This window comes from Bufo bufo, chromosome 1, assembly GCF_905171765.1.
Source record: "Bufo bufo chromosome 1, aBufBuf1.1, whole genome shotgun sequence".
Classification (NCBI taxonomy): domain Eukaryota; kingdom Metazoa; phylum Chordata; class Amphibia; order Anura; family Bufonidae; genus Bufo; species Bufo bufo.
The window spans coordinates 773,334,973-773,362,271 of NC_053389.1; the positions used below are offsets into that span (position 1 = coordinate 773,334,973).

At 44.5% G+C, this 27,299-nt stretch overlaps 1 protein-coding gene across 2 annotated transcripts in view; it reads left to right on the top strand.

Moving 5' to 3' along the window:
• The window catches only part of DOK2 (docking protein 2), a 59,780-nt gene extending 45,578 nt beyond the window's left edge, over positions 1-14,202 (top strand). For both annotated transcript variants that reach the window (XM_040414850.1, XM_040414851.1), the window contains exons 3-5: positions 8,253-8,352; positions 10,065-10,237; positions 13,313-14,202. In XM_040414850.1, the coding sequence (XP_040270784.1) occupies positions 8,253-8,352; positions 10,065-10,237; positions 13,313-13,951 (912 nt within the window). In that variant the 3' untranslated portion in view covers positions 13,952-14,202. The remainder of the gene's footprint in view (positions 1-8,252; positions 8,353-10,064; positions 10,238-13,312) is intronic.
• Positions 14,203-27,299: the final 13,097 nt, after the last annotated feature.

The following is a 27,299-nucleotide window of genomic DNA, read 5'->3' on the forward strand; positions in this document are numbered from 1 at the left end:
ATTCAGATGTCCGCATGATTTTTACGGATCCACTGATAGATGGATCGGATCCGCAAAACGCATCCGGACGTCTGAATGAAGCCTTACAGGGGCGTGATCAATGACTGTGGTTATCACCCCATATAGACTCCCTGATCACCCCCCCTGTCATTGATTACACCCCTGTCATTGATCAACCCCCTGTAAAGCTCCATTCAGATGTCCGCATGATTTTTACGGATGCACTGATAGATGGATCCGATCCGCAAAACGCATCCGGACGTCTGAATGAAGCCTTACAGGGGCGTGATCAATGACTGTGGTGATCACCCCATATAGACTCCCTGATCACCCCCCCTGTCATTGATTACACCCCTGTCATTGATCAACCCCCTGTAAAGCTCCATTCAGATGTCCGCATGATTTTTACGGATGCACTGATAGATGGATCCGATCCGCAAAACGCATCCGGACGTCTGAATGAAGCCTTACAGGGGCGTGATCAATGACTGTGGTGATCACCCCATATAGACTCCCTGATCACCCCCCTGTAAAGCTCCATTCAGATGTCCGCATGATTTTTACGGATGCACTGATAGATGGATCCGATCCGCAAAACGCATCCGGACGTCTGAATGAAGCCTTACAGGGGCGTGATCAATGACTGTGGTGATCACCCCATATAGACTCCCTGATCACCCCCCTGTCATTGATCACCCCCCTGTAAAGCTCCATTCAGATGTCCGCATGATTTTTACGGATGCACTGATAGATGGATCCGATCCGCAAAACGCATCCGGACGTCTGAATGAAGCCTTACAGGGGCATGATCAATGACTGTGGTGATCACCCCATATAGACTCCCTGATCACCCCCCTGTCATTGATCACCCCCCTGTAAAGCTCCATTCAGATGTCCGCATGATTTTTACGGATCCACTGATAGATGGATCGGATCCGCAAAACGCATCCGGACGTCTGAATGAAGCCTTACAGGGGAGTGATCAATGACTGTGGTGATCACCCCATATAGACTCCCTGATCACCCCCCTGTCATTGATTACCCCCCTGTAAAGCTCCATTCAGATGTCCGCATGATTTTTACGGATGCACTGATAGATGGATCGGATCCGCAAAACGCATCCGGACGTCTGAATGAAGCCTTACAGGGGCGTGATCAATGACTGTGGTGATCACCCCATATAGACTCCCTGATCACCCCCCTGTCATTGATCACCCCCCCTGTCATTGATCACCCCCCTGTCATTGATCACCCCCCTGTCATTGATCACCCCCCTGTAAGGCTCCATTCAGATATTTTTTTGGCCCAAGTTAGCAGAATTTTTTTTTTTTTTCTTACAAAGTCTCATATTCCACTAACTTGTGTCAAAAAATAAAATCTCACATGAACTCACCATACCCCTCACGGAATCCAAATGCGTAAAATTTTTTAGACATTTATATTCCAGACTTCTTCTCACGCTTTAGGGCCCCTAGAATGCCAGGGCAGTATAAATACCCCACATGTGACCCCATTTCGGAAAGAAGACACCCCCAGGTATTCCGTGAGGGGCATATTGAGTCCATGAAAGATTGAAATTTTTGTCCCAAGTTAGCGGAACGGGAGACTTTGTGAGAAAAAAATTAAAAATATCAATTTCCGCTAACTTGTGCCAAAAAAAAAAAATTTCTATGAACTCGCCATGCCCCTCATTGAATACCTTGGGGTGTCTTCTTTCCAAAATGGGGTCACATGTGGGGTATTTATACTGCTCTGGCATTCTAGGGGCCCCAAAGCGTGAGAAGAAGTCTGGTATCCAAATGTCTAAAAATGCCCTCCTAAAAGGAATTTGGGCACCTTTGCGCATCTAGGCTGCAAAAAAGTGTCACACATCTGGTATCGCCGTACTCAGGAGAAGTTGGGGAATGTGTTTTGGGGTGTCATTTTACATATACCCATGCTGGGTGAGAGAAATATCTTGGTCAAATGCCAACTTTGTATAAAAAAATGGGAAAAGTTGTCTTTTGCCAAGATATTTCTCTCACCCAGCATGGGTATATGTAAAATGACACCCCAAAACACATTCCCCAACTTCTCCTGAATACGGCGATACCACATGTGTGACACTTTTTTGCAGCCTAGGTGGGCAAAGGGGCCCATATTCCAAAGAGCACCTTTAGGATTTCACAGGTCATTTACCTACTTACCACACATTAGGGCCCCTGGAAAATGCCAGGGCAGTATAACTACCCCACAAGTGACCCCATTTTGGAAAGAAGACACCCCAAGGTATTCCGTGAGGGGCATGGCGAGTTCCTAGAATTTTTTATTTTTTGTCACAAGTTAGTGGAAAATGATGATTTTTTTTTTTTTTTTTTTTCATACAAAGTCTCATATTCCACTAACTTGTGACAAAAAATAAAAAGTTCCATGAACTCACTATGCCCATCAGCGAATACCTTGGGGTCTCTTCTTTCCAAAATGGGGTCACTTGTGGGGTAGTTATACTGCCCTGGCATTCTAGGGGCCCAAATGTGTGGTAAGGAGTTTGAAATCAAATTCTGTAAAAAATGACCTGTGAAATCCGAAAGGTGCTCTTTTGAATATGGGCCCCTTTGCCCACCTAGGCTGCAAAAAAGTGTCACACATCTGGTATCTCCGTAATCGGGAGAAGTTGGGGAATGTGTTTTGGGGTGTCATTTTACATATACCCATGCTGGGTGAGAGAAATATCTTGGCAAAAGACAACTTTTCCCATTTTTTTATACAAAGTTGGCATTTGACCAAGATATTTATCTCACCCAGCATGGGTATATGTAAAAAGACACCCCAAAACACATTCCTCAACTTCTGCTGAATACGGAGATACCAGATGTGTGACACTTTTTTGCAGCCTAGGTGGGCAAAGGGGCCCACATTCCAAAGAGCACCTTTCGGATTTCACAGGTCATTTACCTACTTACCACACATTTGGGCCCCTAGAATGCCAGGGCAGTATAACTACCCCACAAGTGACCCCATTTTGGAAAGAAGAGACCCCAAGGTATTCGCTGATGGGCATAGTGAGTTCATGGAAGTTTTTATTTTTTGTCACAAGTTTGTGGAATATGAGACTTTGTATGAAAAAAAAAAATAAAAAAAAAATCATCATTTTCCACTAACTTGTGACAAAAAATAAAAAATTCTAGGAACTCGCCATGCCCCTCACGGAATACCTTGGGGTGTCTTCTTTCCAAAATGGGGTCACTTGTGGGGTAGTTATACTGCCCTGGTATTCTAGGGGCCCAAATGTGTGGTAAGGAGTTTGAAATCAAATTCAGGAAAAAATGAGGAGTGAAATCCGAAAGGTGCTCTTTGGAATATGGGCCCCTTTGCCCACCTAGGCTGCAAAAAAGTGTCACACATCTGGTATCCCCGTACTCAGGAGAAGTTGAGGAATGTGTTTTGGGGTGTCTTTTTACATATACCCATGCTGGGTGAGATAAATATCTTGGTCAAATGACAACTTTGTATAAAAAAATGGGAAAAGTTGTCTTTTGCCAAGATATTTCTCTCACCCAGCATGGGTATATATAAAATGACACCCCAAAACACATTCCCCACCTTCTCCTGAGTACGGAGATACCAGATGTGTGACACTTTTTTGCAGCCTAGGTGGGCAAAGGGGCCCATATTCCAAAGAGCACCTTTCGGATTTCACTGGTCATTTTTTACAGAATTTGATTTCAAACTCCTTACCACACATTTGGGCCCCTAGAATGCCAGGGCAGTATAACTTCCCCACAAGTGACCCCATTTTGGAAAGAAGAGACCCCAAGGTATTCGCTGATGGGCATAGTGAGTTCATAGAACTTTTTATTTTTTGTCACAAGTTAGTGGAATATGAGACTTTGTAAGAAAAAAAAAAAAAAAAAAAAAATCATAATTTTCCGCTAACTTGTGACAAAAAATAAAAAGTTCTATGAACTCACTATGCCCATCAGTGAATACCTTAGTGTGTGTACTTTCAGAAATGGGGTCATTTGTGGGGTGTTTGTACTGTCTGGGCATTATAGAACCTCAGGAAACATGACAGGTGCTCAGAAAGTCAGAGCTGCTTCAAAAAGCGGAAATTCACATTTTTGTACCATAGTTTGTAAACGCTATAACTTTTACCCAAACCATTTTTTTTTTACCCAAACATTTTTTTTTTATCAAAGACATGTAGAACTATAAATTTAGAGCAAAATTTCTATATGGATGTCGTTTTTTTTGCAAAATTTTACAACTGAAAGTGAAAAATGTCATTTTTTTGCAAAAAAATCGTTAAATTTCGATTAATAACAAAAAAAGTAAAAATGTCAGCAGCAATGAAATACCACCAAATGAAAGCTCTATTAGTGAGAAGAAAAGGAGGTAAAATTCATTTGGGTGGTAAGTTGCATGACCGAGCAATAAATGGTGAAAGTAGTGTAGGTCAGAAGTGTAAAAAGTGGCCTGGTCTTTCAGGGTGTTTAAGCACTGGGGGCTGAGGTGGTTAAATAGGTGCTCTTTTTTTGCGGGATGAGGTGACGGTTTTATTGGCATGATTTTGGGGGGCATACACCTTTTTGGTGTTGCACTTTTTGTGATGTAAGGTGACAAAAATGGCTTTTTTTTCAAACTGTTTTTATTTTATTTATTTTACAGTGTTTATCAGACAGGGTGGATCATGTGATATATTTATAAAGCCAGTCGTTACTGACGCGGCGATACCTAATATGTGTGTGTGTGTTTTTTTTTTTTTCTATTTTTTATCAGTGGAAAGGGGCGTTTTTTTCTAGTTTTTAGTTGAAACTTTATTTTTTTTTAATTAAAAACTCTTTTTTTTGACTTTTTTCTGTCCCACTCTGGGACTTTTCTTTTGGGGGTCTGGGGGTCTGATCCCCTCTGCAATGCATTACTACACTTTTCTATTGTAATGCATTGCCTGTTAGTGTATCACACTGAGTAATACACTAAGGCATATTTAAGGAGGAGAGCATATTTAAAAGAAGAAAAACTACCACAAGAGGACACAGTTTTAATTTAGAGGGGCATAGGTTTAAAAGTAATATCAGGAAGTATTACTTTACTGAGAGAGTAGTGGATGCATGGAATAGCCTTCCTGCATAAGTGGTAGCTGCAAATACAGTGAAGGGGTTTAAGCATGCATGGGATAGGCATAAGGCCATCCTTCATATAAGATAGGGCCGGGGGCTATCCATAGTATTCAGTATATTGGGCAGACTAGATGGGCCAAATGGTTCTTATCTGCCGACACATTCTATGTTTCTATGTATGTTAAGGCCTCGTTCACACAAACGTTTTTGCGTTCCTTATACGGGCAGTTTTTAGCATTCCGTATATGATCCGTATACGGAACCATTCATTTCAATGCATTCCATTTCCGTATTTCTGTTTTTCCGTTCCGTTCGGAGATAGAACATGTCCTATTATTGCCCGCAAATCATGTTCCGTGGCTCCATTCAAGTCAATGGGTCCGCAAAAAAAACTGAACACATACGGAATGTACTCCGTATGTCTTCTGTATCCATTCCGTTTTTGTGGAACCATCTATTGAAAATTTTATGCCCAGCCCAATTTTTTCTATGTAATTACTGAATACTGTATATGCCATATGGAGCAACGGAACAGAAAAACGGAAACACAATGGAAACGGAACAACGGATCCGTGAAAAACGGACCACAAAACACTGAAAAAGCCATATGGTCGTGTGCATGAGCCCTAACAGTTTGCCTAGGAGATGAGCCTAAGGCTGGATCTCCTGAGCACCTGTAGAAGGCAGGTCCCGATGCTGTGCAGGGCATTGGGGAGCCTCTGCACGGCATCGGGCTGCCTTCTCACCCATCGGGTCCCCGCCACAGCAGCGCGGAGACTCGATGGGCTCCCTCACCCGCCGCAAATCCCCTCTATGCCGCAGTCAGCTCTGATCACGTCAAAGAAGGGCTTAATCCGCCGGCATCGTCTTGTACAGCGATGCTGGCGGATACAGTAGGGGCCTGGCTACCAGGGACTACCGGAACCCTGCAGTGATCGGGCACGCACCGCTCCGCTGCCCGCCCGATCACCATAACGTAATAGTACGTCAAAATGCGGGAACGCACCTGCCGCCATGACGTACTATTACGTCATATATCAAGAAGGGGTTAAAAAGAGTAAACACAGTTGTTTGACAATAAATGACTTCAGCCGACCACTAACCATGAGTGAGAGAAAAGTTTTTGTGTTATCATTCATATTCTCTGAACAATGGTTAAGAAACCATAAATTCTGCAGGGGTTTGTAAACTTATGACTGCACAACCGGTATATTTAGTCTTTCGTATCCCTACGTCTCTGATCAATCACTAGATTCCGGCAGAAAAATTACATTTCTATAAATGGCGTATTTGGAGTACGGTCACTGAGTGGATCAATAGAAGCATTTCTTTTTGTCTATAGGCTTGTCGTTTCCCATAACCATAAACAGAAATGCGCAAAAGCAAAAACAACATTGGATCAATTAAAATAAAATGGATTCATAAGCAAAACTGACTTACTAAAATAAATCTCATTTTATATGAAGTGGCCAGGATGAAAGAAGTTTGGGCTATCACCTGGCCAGTTTGGTGGTAGTTACACCGAACTGATAAGTGTTTGCCTCTACACAATCCCAACAATAATCGTGACAGCTGCTACCGCTAGGACTAAGATTATTTCCAGACATACAGTGCTGCGCAATAGTTTTAGGGAGATGTATGAAAATTCTGCACAGTAAAGGGGGTATTTACACAGGCCGAATATTGGGCAGATTATCGGGAATGAATGTTCCTGCGAACGCTCATTCCCAACAATCTGCCCATGTAAGTGTGCCGCCGATCACCCGATGAACGAACAAAGTGCTTGTTCATCGGGTGATCCCGTCGTTCGCGCAGGCACATCAATCATCGTTTCTGGGAAGCAGATCGTGCGGTCTAAACAGCAATCTGCTGCCCAGAAACAGTGCAGCTGTATAGGGGTGAGCGATCGCATAAGGAGATCGCTGCATGTAAATGCATTGCTTCACATCCACTGAACGAGCAGCCGACTGTCGGGAAGGAACGCTTCCTTCCCGACAATCGGCTGTACATTGCAACGTGTGAACCTGACTTACGAATGCCTACCAAAAATAGAAGCGTTAATAGTTCATTTTATCAATTAACAAAATGCAAAGTGAATGAACAAATGAGAAATGTAAATTCAATCAATATCGGGTGTCACCTTTACCTACAAAACAGCATCAATTCTTCTAGGTACACTTACACACAGTTTTTGAAGGAACTCGGCAAGGAGCTTGTTCCAGACATCTTGGAGATCTAACCACAGATCTGTGGCTGTAGGCTTGCTCAGATCCTATGTCTCTCCATGTAATCCCAGACAGACTTGATGATGTTGAGATCAGGGCTCTGTGGGGGCCATATCATCACTTCCAGGACTCCTTGTTCTTCTTTACGTTGAAGAAAGTTCTTAATGACATTGACTATATGTTTGGTGTCGTTGTCCTGCTGCAGAGGAAATTTGAAGCCAATCAGATTCCTCCCTGATGGTATTGCATGATGGATAAGTATGTACCTGTGTTTCTCAGCATTGATTACCCTGCTGCTGCTGAGGGGTAAACAAGTTAAGACACCCTACCCAACTCAGTAACAACTTGGCCAGTCATATCATTGAACCTGCACATCACAGTGAAAATTGAAGGTCAGCCAGAGATTCTACAGAGAGACTTTAGCAAAATAATGTAACAATAGGACCATTGTTTGCTTCCAATATTGCCTAACTCATGCACAGACATCTGAGTAGATTGTGTACAGACTGTTAGATGTACTACAAGTCCAATTTTGCATTCAAGTAAAGAAAAGACATTTGTTGTGTTTAACCTGGCCTGGTTACTGACTCCTACTACACCACACGCTGACACTTGCATGGCATTGCACTTACTACACCTCCAGCCAGGCACCCAAAACTACCATAAGTCAGGAGCCCCAACTAAAGGTAGTACCCCGAGGGAAGAAAGGGTGCACCCTCCTTTTGACTGTACCAGCCCTAGTGAGTGACAGCCTGAAGGAGACCACTGTGACACATTCTCTAGTCAGGGCCACTACCACTCCTAACCTCCGCTCCGGTTCCTCAGGGGCTCACTGCAATAACAGAAAATAATCTAATTCAACTGCATAGCACATAAGTGCGGTTATGGATTTATTGTAGTATTTACATAGCTTTCTGCTTGTGTTCAGGAACGCCGAACTTTGGAGAGGACAGGCAGCCAGCCGCCAACTTCTAGTCTCCAACTACAAGAGAACTCTTTATACAGCACCAGCCAGGAGGCCTCACCGGGTGAGGAAAGACATCGGTTGACATGTTCACAATATCTTATGAGCAAAAACAGGTCAAGCAGTCAGTAAAAAGTGCATTTTTTGCACATATAGGAAACTAATGAGTCTGAGAAGTCTTTGATGTGGTAGAGAGAAAGCTTTGAGCCGGAGATGAGAAAGTGGCATTCAGCAGGTGTGGAGGAAAGCACTGTGCTGGATCGGATAATAAGCAGGGGGTATAGACAAAGCATGTGCAGATGATGGCACAGCAGGGCGTAGCAGAGGACAAGATAATTATTGGGCAGGAGATGGGAGGATTAGCAGAAGCTGAACAGCATTATACAGTACATTAATCTGGTCTCCAATCTTCAGGGACAATGACCAAATTTAAAGGGGCTTAAACATTCTGTGAATTGTACATGTCTCCACCTCTGGGGACCTGCACCTATCTTAACAATGGGGGGGGGCCCCGTTTTGTGACTACTGTGAACAAAGAGGTGGATGCGTATGTGTGGCTCTCTCTATTTACTTATGTAGGAGTTCTGATAGCGGAGGGCAGCTATTTTCGGAACTCCCATAGTGAGTGGAGAACCGCACATGCGCTGTCACCTTGCCATTCACGAGGGGCTTCGTTCTCGAGTGGAACCCACACCTATTGGACATTTATGACATATCCCATGGGTATGCCTTAAAGGTCGAGATGGGAGTACCAATTCAATGGGACAAATGACCTATTTACTGCATAGCGGAGACCAGTACTATAAATGGCACACGATATTTTGAAGGGGGGTTCAGGAGCTTTCATTTACACCTGTAAATCTGAGACGGGTTGGTTATTAGGGGTGCTTTATCTGACAATGCTGCTGTAGTGTGCAGTAGTATATCTACTTTAATCACAGTGACCATGCACATTGGCACTGTACAGAGAAGGGGAAATGAACATAACCAGGGGGCAGGCTGGCCATAGACCCTACAGGGAAATTTCCTGGTGGGCCAATGCCCAGGGGTCACCCAAGCCCTCCTCTCTGCCTCTGGCTGGGTACATAATGAGCTATCAGTGGTAATTAACGCTGTGAGAATCAGGTACTCATGTACCCGGCCAGCGACCACACATGTCCTCCTGAATTTAACTGTTGTGGCCCATACCTCACCTCCTAAGCCCCCTGCTCCATATCTTAATCAGAGAGAACTGGAAGAGGAACAGAAGATGGCAGCCATTTATGGCCACCACAGAGGGACAGCTTTTGGGGCAGAATATTGTGTGCACTGTGGTATTTATTGCTGACCCTGCCGGCTCGTGTTACTCTGCCTTCTGTCACTGTTACACTTTTAGTGTTTTTTCCAGGGCCACTTTAACTTCCCAGTCCCCCCTGAACATGGCAGTAGTCATAGCATGTCATAAAGTCAGCAGACAATTTTTTATCACATTTCTCAAAAATAAGTTCAAGTTGAAAATAATGTGGACCCTGTAGTGTATAATTGTTCCGCTGATTATTTGCTTATTTTTCAGCACATTTTGTGTTGGATCCACGACTCTTTGGGGTTCTTGGCACTATGTTTAGTACTGCTGGTGTTTGGCTAATGAGTCCTTGCCATAGACTTTGACCAGGTTATACAATGTCTGAGCTAGTGGGAACCCCACCACGAACGAAGGCCCCTCTGCATTATTCAGAGACACAGCCCCTCCAACAAACTATCTTCTGCAATGTTCATGTGACTTTTTCTTGTCCATAGGTGGTCAGTTTGCAGTGCGAGTGAGGCAGACAGATGCTTCTTCTCGCTGTGGTCTGTCCGGTATGTACACACTAGTAACTGAAAGCAAATGTCTTTCTCTGAGAGATCGCCAAACGGGAAATGTGGTTTTCAGCTGGCCTTATCCATACTTGAGGAGGTTTGGAAGAGACAAGGTGAGAAGATCTGTTCTGTGCTTTTCTTAAAGGGATACTGTAGTGTCCTTCAAGAAGATTAAAGGGCTTATGCCAAGTTTTCAGCTTATCCCCGGTCTACAGGATACATTAACACAACTGTGGTGGAGGACATTTGTCAGGGGTTGTGCCAAGTGTTAAAGTGGTTTTTCAGGGTCCCACAAACCAACCTTAATTACACATGCCATGCCTATAGAAGGTTTGTAATATACTTACTATTCTGAATTTACATTGATGGGCCTGACGAGACACTCTGGGGCAGCCCTTCTGCTGTGGAGAGGGCCAGAACTTTTCCTCTTTCTGGAGTATGTGCAAACTCCTGAATCCATCAAATTGGGCATGTGGCACGGAAAGGAATAGTTCAGGCCTCATCCAAAGCAAAAGGGATGTCTTGTCCATATCCCTGGCCAAAAACCTGGTAAAGGACGTTACGTCAGTGGAAGCAGAAGAGGGGTGTCCAATGACTGGGTTCCCAAAAGGCTGATTCATGCAACTTCGAAACAGTAAGCATATTACAAACTTTCTCCTATAGTTGTGTTATGCATAATTAAGGTGTGTCCTGGAAAACCCCTAACTACAGGACAGTCTGACCACTTGGACCCCCACAGATTGCGAGAACAGGGGTCCTGTGTTGTCCCATATGAATGGAGCTGCAGTCAAGCATGCAAGCATGCCGAGAAGCTGGCATTTGAGATGAATAAAGCTGCAGCACGCATACTCGACCACTGCTCCATTCATACAGGAAGACACAGGACCCTCGTTTTCATGATTGATGGGGGTCTCAGTAGTTGGACCTCTACCTAGCAGACACTTATCTCTTATCCTATAGATGGGGAATACATTTAAATGGAACCTATTTAATGATAGGAAAACTACACAAATATCTTCCCGTTAGTTTTGTTGGTGTGTCTGTTGTAGCGGTAAATCCAGGGCTAGCGTCAGGAATTTTGTGGCCCTATACAGGTAAACCGTGTGCCCCCCTCCTGGACCCTTCTCACATCCATAGACATAACAGTCATAACTTTTCTTTTGCGTCAGGCCATTTTGTCATAGACATCAGTAAGATTTTAATTTTTATCAATTTTTATTATAGGTTAAATGAAAGGAAAAAAAACAGTTGCCGCCATTTTTATTTACGCCTTTTACCAATCACCATAAATAATATGTTCAATATATTGTATGGGCTGTTATAATTACAAGGATACCAGATACTGGTTTGTGATATTTAATAGCAAGTATAGTGGTAAGGCAATAGACTTATCACTAATCTATAGCACTACTCTGTTGTATAGACATGATTTTTTTGTGCTTAAAGGGGTTGTCTCATCTGAGACATTAGTGGCATATCGCTAGGATATGCCACCACTGTCAGAGAGGTGACATAGGGACCTGCATCTATATCCAGAATGAGACCCCCAAAGTGAGTAGATAGCAGCCACGCATCCGTGACCACCCTCCAATCATTTCTATGAGACTGTTGAAAATAGCCGAGCTGGCTCGACTATATCCATCAGTCCTATAGAAGTGAATGGAGTCATTCATTTTTATAGGGCTTCCAAAAATAGCTGAGTGTGCTTGCTTATTTTTGAAACTCCATAGAAATTAATGGAGAGAATGTCGCGCATGTGCGGTGCGCTGTCCTTCACTTTCGGGAGCCGGTTCTAGAGGTAGGTGTGGGTCCCAGCCTTTAAGCCCAGAAAATTCTGCCCTTCCAACAGGGCAGGTCTGTAGTGTAATGGTAACTATTCTGTCTGCTGTACAGAAGGTCAAATCCCAGTAAAAACCTACTAATTTCTTTAGTAAAACTCTATGTACTGGGAGAAGGCCCCTCACCCAACCCATATCCAGCACAGCTTTATTAATACTCTCTGCACTGAAGTGAGTACTTATGAGGCTGTGGGGCCCCCCAGACGCTGCCGGCCCCGTACTACAGTACCGCCAGTACTGCCCCGATGGTTCATGAATACAACCCCTTGTCAGATGGACATATCCAACTTTAGAAACCCCTGGCAATGTGTCATACATTTCCTCGGCAGTACCTTGAATAAATTGGCATTTATGTAGCACATTTATTTGCTGAGACTACTGGGAGACACCCCGCTTGTTAGCAGCTCCCCGCATTGGGTAATAAGCTGGGGTGTGAGCTCCAAATCCCTTCATCTTACTGCAGTCATCGCTAAAGGGAAATCATGTACTTCTAATGATATGGGAAGATTCAGATGGCCACATACATCCCTTGCAGTATTATATACTGCTCAGTCAAACAGATGGGCTGAGCCAGCCAGAGTTGGAGGCCCCCTTTATACAGCTCATAGAGGTGGGGGTCAGAAATTGTCAGATTGTACGACTTGCATATGCCCAGAAAATCAGCATATGGAAAGGGGTTGTACTGTTGGAGCAACCCCATTTCCCAAATAGATGTAACTGTACATTTTACTGGTGCACTGCTGCAAATTGGAAGCACAGTTATATCTAATTAATAGCATAGGTACAGGCACTGTGCCTGGTTCTTCAGCATTGGGGCCAGCTATAATATACAGCAATATACAATGTCCAGAATCAGAGATATTCTGATGGTTTAACCTCTTATATTTCACAGTCAGTAGCAACCGCAGCATCTAAGTGGTTAGGCACAGAGGCAGTGGACTCCCTCTGTCAACCCATTGGTGCAGCGTGTTTGCATGGTGCCAATGGGTTGCCAAAGGTATGGCTTATTGATTGCCTGTCAGTTTTGTACTGGCAGGCAAAAATGCTTTGGTATACTTTTACAGAATCAATATATAAACGATCTGAAGATCATTGAGAACTGGACAGAGTGTCAGGAGCAGGAAAGAATATTATTTCCACTGGTAAAACAGGTTAAAAAAAACTAAAAAAAACTGGGCAATTACTTTAATTTACAATAATTGCTTATGTAAAAGTTTTTCTCGATTGTCATTTTCATGATGATGTGGCTGGCCATACGTCACCAGTGGCTTTCAGACAGATCATGTACAGCTACATCTTATGACCATACCTCATCCTTCCTCATTTCATAGTTCTTATCTCCACCAACAGACCATGTTTTCCTTCGAGGCTGGCCGGCGTTGTGCTTCAGGAGAAGGCAACTTTGAATTTGAAACATCCCACGGAAGTAACATTTTCCAATCCATTGAATCCGCCATCAAAGCAAATCACAATGATTCCCCACTTGGCCACGAACAATATCACGAGGAGGTCACCAATGTACCTCGTCAACCAGTTCGTTCTGCTTCCTTAGCTGTGGGAGCGTCACACTCCACTTTGCCTTCCAACCAACCCATCCCTGAGAGTGAATACGCCGTACCTTTTGATAAAGTGGCACAAAATCTTTTGGCTACGGGCTTCGGAGGTCTTCTTGGACCTAATGTTCCTCCACAAGCAAAATCGAGAAAGGTTCGTAAACCTGAGCATATTTATGACGAGCCAGAACTTACTCCAGTGTACGATGAGCCAGAGGGAATCCGTGTGGATGCTTGGAAAAGTCAAGCCACTGATGCTCATGAGATTGGGTATGAATATCCATATCTACCAGGATGGGATGATTATGCAGTACCCAGGGGAGGGGTAAAGACCCGTCAAGGAGAGGGGCAAGAACAGGAGGATGATTGGGGAACACAGGCAACAAATGAAAGGGAATATGACAATATTACATTAAGGGGAGCAAAGGACAGCTGAAGAACTGTTGCCATATTTGACAGAACCTATGTTTCTCTCCAATACCAAAAATGATCAAATACAGAATTCTGTTATGAAAAACTGATGTGCAGTTTTTTTTTCTTACTAATTAGTGTGGGAATTGTAGGCACACTATTTATTGGGTGTCCTTAAAATACATTAAAGGGGTTTTAACTGACACCCGGGAACCCTGCCGATCAGCTGTTTGGGAAGGCACCATGCAAACAGTAGCATCGCGGCCTTCTCTCTCTTTTCCCTAGGTCATGTGACATCACGTTCATCGGTCACATGACCTAGGCGCAGCTCATCCCCATGGAAGTGAATGGGGCTGAGCTGTGATACCAAGCACGGCCACTATACAATGTACGGCGCTGTGCTTGGTGAGCTGAGACAAGGCTGCGGTGCTACTGCCGGTGCCTTCTCAAAGAGCTGATCGGAGTGGGTCTCGGGTATCGGATCCATGCCGATCAGATACTGATGACCTATTCAGAGGATAGGTCATCGATTCATCGGTTAAAAAATCTTGGAAAACCCCTATAACACTGAACGATCCTCAAGACAAGTCAAGATGTAGGGGACCATAACATTATTTCTGCTACAATTTATTTTGACGCTTTGCAGTGTAGAAAAATATATTTTCGACCCGTAAACTGTCAACAAGCAGGCTAGATCCCGCAGCAGGATATTATTATGGGTTGTATTTGTAGCTACGAAGTACCATGAGGGCTGTTCTGTATTGCCTGTGGGCAAACGATTACCCATACAGCCCCACTCATTGACACATGAACTGCTCAGCTACTAGATTCATGTATGTGTACCTCATATATGGGACCTATATGTTTATGACTGAGGCAGTATTTAGGTGTTAAACTTGTTGTCCCAACTGAACAACCACTGTCCCTAATTATACCGTATTGCCGAACTTTGCTTTATTAGTCAGAGAGGAGACACATCAAAAGCTTTCCCAACACGGGCAAAACTACCAGGTTAGAAAGAGTAGCAGCGGCTATGGGGCCCAACAACTAAGGGGGCCCATGTCCACTCTGGCATAACGTGCACTTAGTGATTGTACTGTGCTCAATGGGAAGGGGTATTATTACTTTTGCCTTTTTTTGAGCTATGATATCAGGTATTAATTATATCTGCATGGTGACATCATTATGTTTTTTATTCCTATGCTGTGATGTCAAGGGGTACATGGCGTCCTTTTATTGTGCATTATTCCTGTACTGTTAGTACAATTATTGTGTTGTAATGAGTAGATTATGCCTGAACAATTATATCACTGTGTGCATTATCTCTTTACTGTACCTCTAACTGCACACTAGCCCACCATTGTGTATATCACTGTTTTTATTATCCCTGTACTGTGACATCACTGTGTGTATTATTCCTGTACTGATACATCACTGTGTACATTATCCCTTTTCTGTGACATCATTGTGTACATTATCCCTGTACTGTGACATCACTGTGTTTATTATCCCTGTACTGTGACATCACTGTGTTTATTATTCCTATTCTGTGACATCACTGTGCATATTATCCCTGTACTGTGACATCACTGTGTTTACTATCACTGTTCTGTGACATCACTGTGTTTATTATGCCTGTTCTGTGACATCACTGAGTTTATTATCCCTGTACTGTGACATCACTGTGTTTATTATTCCTGTACTGTGACATCACTGTGTTTATTATCCCTGTACTGTGACATCACTGTGTTTATTATCCCTGTACTGTGACATCACTGTGTGCTTATCCCTGTACTGTGACATCACTGTGTTTATTATCTCTGTACTGTGACATCACTGCGTGCTTATCCCTGTTCTATGACATCACTGTGCACATTATCCATGTACTGTGACATCACTTTGTTTATTATCCCTGTTCTGTGACATCACTGTGTTTATTATCCCTGTACTGTGACATCACTGTGTGCTTATACCTGTTCTATGACATCACTGTGCACATTATCCATGTACTGTGACATCACTTTGTTTATTATACCTGTACTGTGGAATTATTATTTCTACACTCTGGGGGTACTATTTCTTCTTATGGAGAGTGACTAGTAGATGTAGCACGTTTTATAGGTCAGACAATGCTCCTCTGTGAAAAGGGTATGAAAATTAGCTCTCCAAAAGAAAAGAAAGCTGAGCCTCTGTAAGATAGGTATCCTATAAGTCAATGCTCAACCTGTTAAACAGGCCTTGAGACATAATTAGGATTATAACTAAGCCAGCACCTCATATGCAGACTGCTGTTTCATGGTAATTGCCCCTCATCGGTGCAGAGCAGAGAGAATTGGCTTGACTGGGTGAGAGGCCTTCGCCAGGCATTGATAATATTTCTCCATCTCTCTACTCTGCACTGATGAGGGGCAAGCATCCTGAAACAGCTAGGTGTCACGGCAAGTGGGGATAAGAGGAACACCAAGTAAACAAACAACAGCAGGTAAACAGACTAGGCCCCAAAGCTAGGGAGGAGGGAATGGCAACCTCCTAACAATTCCTGAGCCTCTCCCTGACTGCTAACAGTATGAGCAAGTCCTGATGGTGAACAAACTCATACACTGGAACCTAAGCCCTGCTGACACTGTAGCAAACACTAACTTAGGGAGAGGGGAATGAGACAGCCGGTACCTTCCACCATGAAGGGACCAGCGTCTCCCTGAGACCTAGCAGCAACACACGCACAAAAGGAGAAAACAGGAGGACTTAGCTTGAGACGAGGGGGAAGTAGAGGATCCGCAAACAACCAGTATAGATCTCCGGAAGGAAAATATCAACCGCAAAGTCAGCAGTAAGAGGCGGACTTAAAGGGAACCTGTCACCAGGATTTTGTGCATAGAGCTGGGGACATGGGCTGCTAGATGGCCGCTATACCCAGTCCCCATAGCTCTCTGTGCTTTTATTGTGTTACAAAAATGTTTTATCCATATGCAAATGAACCTGATATGTGTCCTGTGTCCGGAGATGAGTCCAGCGGAAAGGAGCCCAACACCGCCCCGCGTCCTCCGAATCTCCTCCTTGCTGGCTGACGTCACAGAGCTGGAGCGCCGAAATCTCGCTATGCGCGAGCTAGCGCATGCGCAGTGTCAGCATCATGTTCATTCCCTGTGCTGGCATCAGCACAGGGAACGAACTACGCATGCGCTAGCTTGCAAGGAGGAGATTCGGAGGACGCGGGGCGGTGCTGGGCTCCTTTCCGCTGGACTCATCTCCGGACACAGGACACATATCAGGTTCATTTGCATATGGATCAAAACGTTTTTTTAACACAATAAAAGCACACAGAGCTATGGGGACTGGGTATTACAGATGTGCTAGCGGCCATCTAGCAGCCCATGTCCCCAGCTCTATGCACAAAATCCTGGTGACAGGTTCCCTTTAAATAGAGCCTCTTAGGCCTCTTTCACACGAGCGTGTCCGGATAAGGTCCCGCGCGAGTAGGTACCCAATTGCAGTCAGTTTTGACTGCGATTGCGTTCCGTTGTTCAGTTTTTATCGCGCAGGTGCAATGTGTTTTGCACGCGCGTGATAAAAAACTTAATGTGGTACCCAGACCCGAACTTCTTCACAGAAGTTCGGGTTTGGGTTAGGTGTTGTGTAGATTGTATTATTTCCCCTTATAACATGGTTATAAGGGAAAATAATAGCATTCTGAATACAGAATGCATAGTACAATAGGGCTGGAGGGGTTAAAAAAAAAAAATTAACTCACCTTAATCCACTTGTTCGCGCAGCCGGCATCTCTTCTGTCTTCTTCTTTGAGGAATAGGACCTTTGATGATGTCACTGCGCTCATCACATGGTCAATCACATGATCTTTTTTACCATAGTGATGGATCATGTGACGGACCATGTGATGAGCGTAGTGACGTCATCAAAGGTCCTATTCCTCAAAGAAGAAAACAGAAGAGATGCCGGCTGCGCGAACAAGTGGATTAAGGTGAGTTAATTTTTTTATTTTTTACCCCTCCAGCCCTATTGTACTATGCATTCTGTATTCAGAATGCTATTATTTTCCCTTATAACCATGTTATAAGGGAAAATAATAAAGATCGGGTCCCCATTCCAATCGTCTCCTAGCAACCGTGCGTGAAAATCACACCGCATCCGCACTTGCTTGCGGATGCTTGCGATTTTCACGCAGCCCCATTCACTTCTATGGGGACTGCGTTGCGTGAAAAACGCACAATATAGAACATGCTGCGATTTTCACGTAACGCAAAAGTGATGCGTGAAAATCACCGCTCATGTGCACAGCCCCATAGAAATGAATGGGTCCGGATTCAGTGCGGGTGCAATGCGTTCCCCTCACGCATTGCGCCCGCGCGGAAATCTCGCCCGTGTGAAAGAGGCCTTAAACAGCTATCGAGCAGAACCTGTGGAGAGGTGGGATCCAGCCCACAACAACAAGCAGAAAGGAAACACAGAAAGAGCTGTCAGACTCACGTGCTGCAAGTCTATCCGATCTTCTCAGATCTCTCACAGGGCAGGCAGTGACACTAAGTTGAGCATTGAGTTATAGGATAGCTACCTTACTTCTAGTGGCATTGGAGGCTCAGGTTTCTTTTGGAAAGAGAGCTAATTTTCATCATCTCTGTACTGCGACATCACTGTTTATTATACCTGCATTATTGCGTACAGTGACATCACTGAGTGCATTATCCTTCAGTTGTGACATTACTTTGTGTATTGTCCCTGTTCATTAGGATAACCAAAATAATCATAAGCTTTTCATGTTCTGAACTTGCTGTTGAATGTGATCTTAGTGGAGTGGGGCCCCATTACAAGTTTTCCTATGGGGCTCTTTGTTCTTTGTTATGCCCCTGTTCTTCAGCTACAACTGCTGATCCTCATAGGCTGCAACTTCTGACTCCTGACAATCATACGGCAGCCTGGGCAGCCTTTATTTGAGTGTCCATAGTCTCTTAAAGAGGCTCTGTCACCAGGATCAACCCTATTAAACCAGGCATACTGGCTGGTAGGGCTGATCATGCTGATTAAAACTATACCTTTCTCTTGTCTGTATGCTAAACAGCTGCAGAGAAATATGAGGTAATTCTATAGCTTAGTGGTTAAGTGGTTGTTTTTTTGTATGTAGAAATCCCTGAGAGACATAATTTTTTTTTTCTTCAACATTTATCCCATAAGAAAATTCTATGTCCTTATGTTAAGACCTCATGCACACGAACGTAATTTCATTCCGTGTCTGTTCCGTTTTTTTTTTGCGGACCGTATACGGAACCATTCATTTCAATGGGTCCGCAAAAAAAAACGGAAGGTACTCCGTGTGCATTCCTTTTCCGTATGTCCGTATTTCCATTCTGCAAAAAAATAGAATATGTCCTATTATTGTCCGCATTACGGACAAGGATAGGACTGTTATATAAGGGGCCAGCTGTTCTGTTCCGCAAAATACGAAATGCAGACGGATGTCATCCGTATTTATTGCGAATCCATTTTTTGCGGACTGCAAAATGCATATGGTCGTGTGCATGAGGCCTAAGAATAATGTTTTTTTGAGAAAGCTAATAAATATTACTGGTTTCTGTATAATCATATATTGTGTCTGTGAATAAACCAGTAATAGGTTTTAGCAAAAAAAAAAAAAAAAACTTTTCTCAATATAGTAAGGCCTTGTTATTATATGATTATATATTATTTATTATAGTTTAGCCTTTTAATATGGTTTTGAATAAGAGAAAAAATATATAACAGAAAGAAAACGTGTATATCTCCTGAGATCTCTACATACAGGGTAAAGCACTACACCACTAAGCTATAGCATTACTTCATAGAGATACATGGTGTTTCTATACTTAGAAGCTAACACATATTACTGGTGTCTTTATAATGATATATTGTGCCTGTACAGCGGTAATATGTATATTAGCTTTCTGAGCAGATCTCAGTGTGGTAAGGCTATAGTACATGGAGTATATGATATGTAGATGCTAGGACACAGCTCTGCCCTCAGCATGTCTCGTCCTGTCAATCAAAGGGAGGGGGCGTGTGCAGAAACAGGGGGTGTTACAGAGCAGTGCTCAGACCATTCAGCCCCACCTCTGAGTGCTCAAAATGCTCATTTACATATGAATAAAAACGCATATTTCTCTGCAGCTATTTATCATACAGACAAAAGAAAGGTATTGTTTTAATCAGCAAATGAGGAGCCCTACCAACCAGTATGCCTGGTTTAATAGGGTTGATCCTGGTGACAGAGCCTCTTTAAAGTCCGGCTTCAGGACAGACAAGAGCGAGGTCAAAGGACAAGACAAGGTTGGTGCAGGCAGAGTTCATTCAATCTAATAAACAGGCAGAATATCAGCGCAGGTAGCACAGGGGGAATATGGAAGTGAGGCAAGAGTCAGGGTAGGCAGCACTGGGTCAATCCAGTAAACAGGCAGAGGTCAGGCACAGGAGAAAGCACAACACATGGGCGCACCTTCACAGGACTAAACAAGCTAGGACTTTATTGCTCAGGTATCTGCACATAGGGGAAAGCCGCCATTTTCTGACCCTCTAAAAGCGTCTGCACTCTACGGGACCAGAGAATAGCAGGTAAGAGGTGAAGAGCCAGAAGAGGCCTATAGCGTGGAGCAGACACACACTACAGTATATGTAGCCGCACACTGCTCCACGCACAGACACATGCAAACACTGGAAACAGACACATGCAAACACTAGCAGAACCTCCTGGGGATGCTGGTGGGGCACGGACCACCGATCGACCAGTACTATGAGAGGGGTTAGTATTCTGGCGGCTGGGCCCTCCAAGGCTTAACAGTGAATTCCATGGTGACAGTCACCCTTTACAGGGACTCTGTCACCTCCTTCATGTTTATCTAACAAATGGCAATACGTTCTAGTTCATTGTACATCATCTCAACCCTACCTAAAGCGCAGGTTGCAAACGTCAGAAAAAGATGTTTTATTCATATGCAAATTAGGCTGCAAAGTGCCCAGGGGGCAGGATTATCAGCTGTAGGAACCCAAGCCCGCCTCTTGCAAGTGCCCCAGCCCGCCCCTAGATGAGTTCCCAGTGCTGCTCCTTGCGCCATTATGTCCGCCCCCTCCTCTTCGACGCCACGATCTGGCCACAACTCCGCCTGCCTTGTTCTTGTGCACCTTGATGAAATCTTGCACATGTGCAGGTCCCAGGACGAAGACGTCACAAGGCTTGGCACATGGCAGTTATGGCATTGAGTCTGATACCCTCTAAGAAGTTAGAGAAACGCTGAAAGTTTGGTAAGTAGATTTATTTTACATACAAAGATACTGACATTTTTCTACACCGTTGTGGCAGCCATTTTTTTACTTCTTAAATTCTGACGGCAAAACTGTCCCTATTATAGATACAATGCATTAAAAATGACTGATTCAGCTAATTCAGTGTGCCTGCAATTCCAAGATATATATCATCCATGTCGTCTGAGCAACGTTCAGGGTGGGAAGTACCTCGGACACATGGGGGGGGGGTCATTTACTATCATCAGTTTGGTGTAAAAATAATCACACGACCCATTTTACAAACAGCAGAGGCCTGGGGCTAATGTCTGGCAATAATGCAGATCACATACATTTAACCCTTCTTAAAAACCGGAGGCGCTCACTTTCAGGTTAGGACCAGCTCCCCAGCTGTTCCTTCTTTCTGATGTGTTGCGTCTCTCAGAAGAAACCCAGCGTATCAGAGCTGCAGTACCTATGGAACTGTAAATCTGATGGGCAGCAATATATAACTGAGCTAAGCAAGTTTTAGGTAAAAAAAATTATATTTCCTCATTTCCAATCTCTGCCCCTTCCCCTGCTCTGCAAAGGGAGTGAATACAAGTGCTGCCCTGTGTGACAACATGTCTACCTGCTAGGAGACTCAGCAGCATGTTGCAGGGGCGGACTTAGAACCCTCAGGGCCCCCGGGCAAAATAGATCAAGGGCTCCCTTCCAGGGCCCACCCATGTTCCGCCTCCAGACACACCCATATCCCGCCTCCACCCCCTGCGATCGTTATGCCCCTGATCCCATCACTACAGAAATATAGCGTCCCATACCTCTTACATCCAGTGACATCTCCTTTGATGTAGATGTTCTTTGTCCTCATCTTTTCCTTTCAGACCAGACCACCATTTTGTCGCCATTTTCCGTCTCTGCAGTTTGATAGCAAAAAAAAAAATCTTACTTTACTAGTTACTACTTTTCCATCATCCTCCCATCTTCTGGACAAATCATCCTACTACCCCCAATACTGTGCCGCTGTGCTCCCCAATACTATACTACAGAAACAGATAATACCCCTGATAATACTAGTACCACACAGAGCCCCCCATATAAAATACCCCTTCTTTGTGGCCTCAGTAGAAGCCCCCATAGTGCCCCCCAATCATGTGCCAGTAACAAGTGCTTTTCCATGCCCCCCCCCCCCATGTGCCAGTAACAGGTGCCTCTCTTCCCCCCATGTGCCAGTAACAGGTGCCTCTCTTTCCCCCGGATGTGCCAGTAACAGGTGCCTCTCTTCCCCCCATGTGCCAGTAACAAGTGCCTCTCTTCCCCCCCCTATGTGCCAGTAACAGGTGCCTACCCCATGTGCCAGTAACAAGTGCCTCTCTCCTCCCCATATGCCAGTAACAAGTGTATCTCTCCCCCCATGTGCCAGTAACAAGTGCCTCTCCCCCCATATGCCAGTAACAAGTGCCTCTCTCCCCCCATATGCCAGTAACAAGTGCCTCTCTCCCCCCCATGTGCCATTAACAAGTGCCTCTCCCCCCATGTGCCAGTAACAAGTGCCTCTCCCCCCCATATACCAGCAACAAGTGCCTCTCCACCCCATGTGCCAGTAACCAGTGCCTCTCCCCTCCCCATATGCCAGTAACAAGTGCCTTTCTCCCCCCCATGTGCCAGTAACAAGTGCCTCTCTCCCCTCCATGTGCCAGTAACAAGTGCCTCTCTCCCCCCCATGTGCCAGTAACAAGTGCCTCTCTCCCCCCCATGTGCCAGTAACAAGTGCCTCTCTCCCCCATGTGCCAGTAACAAGTGCTTCTCCCCCCACATGTGCCAGTAACAAGTGCCTCTTTCCTGCCAATATGCCAGTAACAAGTGCCTCTCTCACCCCCCATATGCCAGTAACAAGTGCCTCTCACCCCACCCATATGCCAGTTCTCCCCCCCCCCATGTGCCAGTAACAAGTGCCTCTCCCCCCCCCCATATGCCAGTAACAAGTGCCTCTCTCTCCCCATGTGCCAGTAACAAGTGCTTCTTCCCCCATATACCAGCAACAAGCGCCCCCCCCCCCCATATGCCAGTAACCAGTGCCTCTCTTCCCCTCCATGTGCCAGTAACAAGTGCCTCTCTCCCCTCCATGTGCCAGTAACCAGTGCCTCTCCCCCCCATATACCAGCAACAAGTGCCTCTCCACCCCATGTGCCAGTAACCAGTTCCTCTCTCCTCCCCATATGCCAGTAACAAGTGCCTCTCTCCCCCCCATGTGCCAGTAACAAGTGCCTCTCTCCCCTCCATGTGCCAGTAACAAGTGCCTCTCTCCCCCCCATGTGCCAGTAACAAGTGCCTCTCTCCCCCCCATGTGCCAGTAACAAGTGCCTCTCCCCCCCCCCGTGTGCCAGTAACAAGTGCCTCTCTCCCCCTGCATGTGCCAGTAACAAGTGCCTCTCCCCCCCCCCCCCCCCCCCATGTGCCAGGAACAGATAGTCCGGTATAGTCCTGAGGACAGAAATATATATGACTATTAGAGATGTCGCGAACATAAAATTTTCCGTTCGCGAACGGCGAACGCGAAATTCTGCAAATGTTCACAAATGGGCGAACCGCCATAGACTTCAATAGGTAGGCGAATTTTAAAACCCACAGGGACTCTTTCTGGCCACAATAGTGATGGAAAAGTTGTTTCAAGGGGACTAACACCTGGACTGTGGCATGCCGGAGGGGGATCCATGGCAAAACTCCCATGGAAAATTACATAGTTGACGCAGAGTCGGGTTTTAATCCATAAAGGGCATAAGTCACCTAACATTCCTAAATTGTTTGGAATAACGTGCTTTAAAACATCCAGTGTGTGTATACGATCAGATATGATGTTGTATCGATCAGGTAGTGTAAGGGTTACGCCCGCTTCACAGTGACAGACCAAACTCTGACAGATCAAACTCCCGTTTAACGCACTGCAAACAGTCCATTTGCACAACCGCAAACTCCCCATTTGCACAAGGTTGGATACCAAGCTAGCCATGTCCCGTTCCTTGTCCTCACTGACGTCATTGAAGGTCTCTTCCTCCACCCAGCCACAACACCAAGGGTCCCCGAAAGGTGACAACAAGCCCCCTGGGACGCCTGCTGTGGTTGGTCTTCCACCTCCTCAAAGCCACCTTCCTCCTCTGACTCCTCTTCTTCAGACTCCTCTCTCTGTGTTGCCGCAGGTCCAGCAATCGATGACGACAAGGCTGCTTCTGGTGGTGATGGTGACCACAACTCTTCCTCTTCATGCTCATCTACGGCCTGATCCAGCACTCTTCGCAGGGCACACTCCAGAAAAAACGCATATGGGATGAGGTCGATGATGTTGCCTTGGGTTTGACTGACCAGGTTTGTCACCTCCGCAAAAGGACGCATGAGCCTACAGCCATTGTGCATGAGCGTTCAGTAACGCGGCCAAAAAATACCCAGCTCCGCAGAGGCTGTCCTCTTTTTTTTAAATTAAAAAAATCTGTTCTTACCAGTTTAATCTCTGTTTTGTCCCCTATCAGGGACCGGTGTATGGAATAGATTTTAGGAACCGGGAGATGAAAAAAGATGGTTGGTCGGTCCTCTTACTTCCAATTTGGGGCACTGCGCGTGCGCCGTGCAATGTACTGTGCCACCCTATATGAGTGGTGTGTTAAGTAGTACTATTCTTATCAGTTTAATCTGCCTTTATGTAAAGTCCTGTCTAAAGCCCACATTCCGTGAAGATATAAGTGAGGGACATGAACATGTGGAGTCACTGTGGGTAGAAATACATGGAGCTAAAAACAACAATAAATTACTAATAGGAGTTTACTATAAACCACCTAATATACCAGAGTCCACAGAAAATCTACTACTAAACGAGATAGACAAGGCGGCAAATCATAATGAGGTGCTTATTATGGGGGACTTCAACTACCCAGATATAGACTGGGAAACTGAAACTTGTATATCTCATAAAGGAAACAGATTCTTGGCAATAACCAAAGACAATTACCTCTCCCAACTGGTTCAGGACCCGACTAGAGGGACGGCCATACTGGACTTCGTATTAACCAATAGACCTGACAGAACAACAGATGTGCAGGTTGGGGGACACCTGGGAAATAGTGACCATAAAGTAATAACCTTCCAATTATCATTCAAAAGAGCGTTTTTACAGGGAGGAACAAAAATACCAACCTTCAAAAAAGCTAAATTTAGCCAACTAAGAGAGGCCATAGGCCTAACTAACTGGGACAAAGTCCTCAAAAATAAAAATACAGCCACAAAATGGGATATCTTTAAAAAACATCCTAAAATCTCATTGTGAGAGGTACATACCGTATGGGAATAAAAGGTTAAGGAACAAAAAGAAACCAATGTGGATAAACAGAACTGTAAAGAAAGCAATAAATGACAAAAAGAAAGCATATAAAACACTAAAACAGGAGGGTAGCACGGAAGCACTGAAAAACTATAAGGAAAAAAACAGAACATGTAAAAAACAAATAAAAGCGGCCAAACTAGAGCCCGAGAGATTAATTGCCAAAGAGAGTAAAACTAACTCTAAAATGTTCTTTAATTATATAAATGTTAAAAAGTATAAATTTGAAGGTGTCGGCCCTTTAAAGAGTAATGAGGGGGGTGTCGCAGAGAGCGACGAGGAGAAAGCAAAGCTGTTAAATATTTTTTTCTCCAATGTAATCACTGAGGAATATAAACTGTCAGATGAAATGCTGAATGTTGAAATAAATTCGACATTAAAAGTGTCCTGTCTGACCCAGGAAGAAGTACAACAGCGACTTAAAAAGATCAAAATAGACAAATCGCCAGGACCGGATGGCATACACCCCCGTATCCTAAGGGAATTAAGTAATGTCATAGCCAGACCCTTATTTCTGATATTTGCGGACTCTATACTGACAGGGAATGTCCCACAGGATTGGCGCATGGCAAATGTGGTGCCAATATTCAAAAAGGGTCCAAAAACAGAGCCTGGAAACTTTAGGCCAGTAAGTTTAACATCTGTTGTGGGTAAACTGTTTGAAGGTTTTCTGAGAGATGCTATCTTAGAGCATCTTAACGGAAATAAGCAAATAACGCCATATCAGCATGGCTTTGTGAGGGATCGGTCATGTCAAACTAATTTAATCAGTTTCTATGAGGAGGTAAGTTCTAGACTTGACAGCGGCGAATCAATGGATGTCGTGTATCTGGACTTTTCCAAAGCATTTGACACTGTACCACATAAAAGGTTAGTATATAAAATGAGAATGCTCGGACTGGGAGAAAGCATCTGTATGTGGGTAAGTAACTGGCTCAGTGATAGAAAACAGAGGGTGGTTATTAACGGTACACACTCAGATTGGGTCACTGTCACTAGTGGGGTACCTCAGGGGTCAGTATTGGGCCCTATTCTCTTCAATACATTTATTGATGATCTTGTAGAAGGCTTGCATAGTAAAATATCAATTTTCGCAGATGACACTAAACTGTGTAAAGTAATTAACACTGAAGAGGACAGTATACTACTACAGAGGGATCTGGATAGATTGCAGGCTTGGGCAGAGAAGTGGCAGATGAGGTTTAACACTGATAAATGTAAAGTTATGTACATGGGAAGAAATAATGCAAGTCACCCGTACATACTAAATGGTAAAACACTTGGTAACACTGACATGGAAAAGGATCTAGGAATTTTAATAAACAGCAAACTAAGCTGCAAAAAACAGTGTCAGGCAGCTGCTGCCAAGGATAATGGGTTGCATCAAAAGGGGCATCGATGCCCGTGATGAGAACATAGTCCTACCACTTTACAAATCACTAGTCAGACCACACATGGAGTACTGTGTACAGTTCTGGGCTCCTGTGAACAAGGCAGACATAGCAGAGCTGGAGAGGGTCCAGAGGAGGGCAACTAAAGTAATAACTGGAATGGGGCAACTACAGTACCCTGAAAGATTATCAAAATTAGGGTTATTCACGTTAGAAAAAAGACGACTGAGGGGAGATCTAATTACTATGTATAAATATATCAGGGGTCAGTACAGAGATCTCTCCCATCATCTATTTATCCCCAGGACTGTGACTGTGACGAGGGGACATCCTCTGCGTCTGGAGGAAAG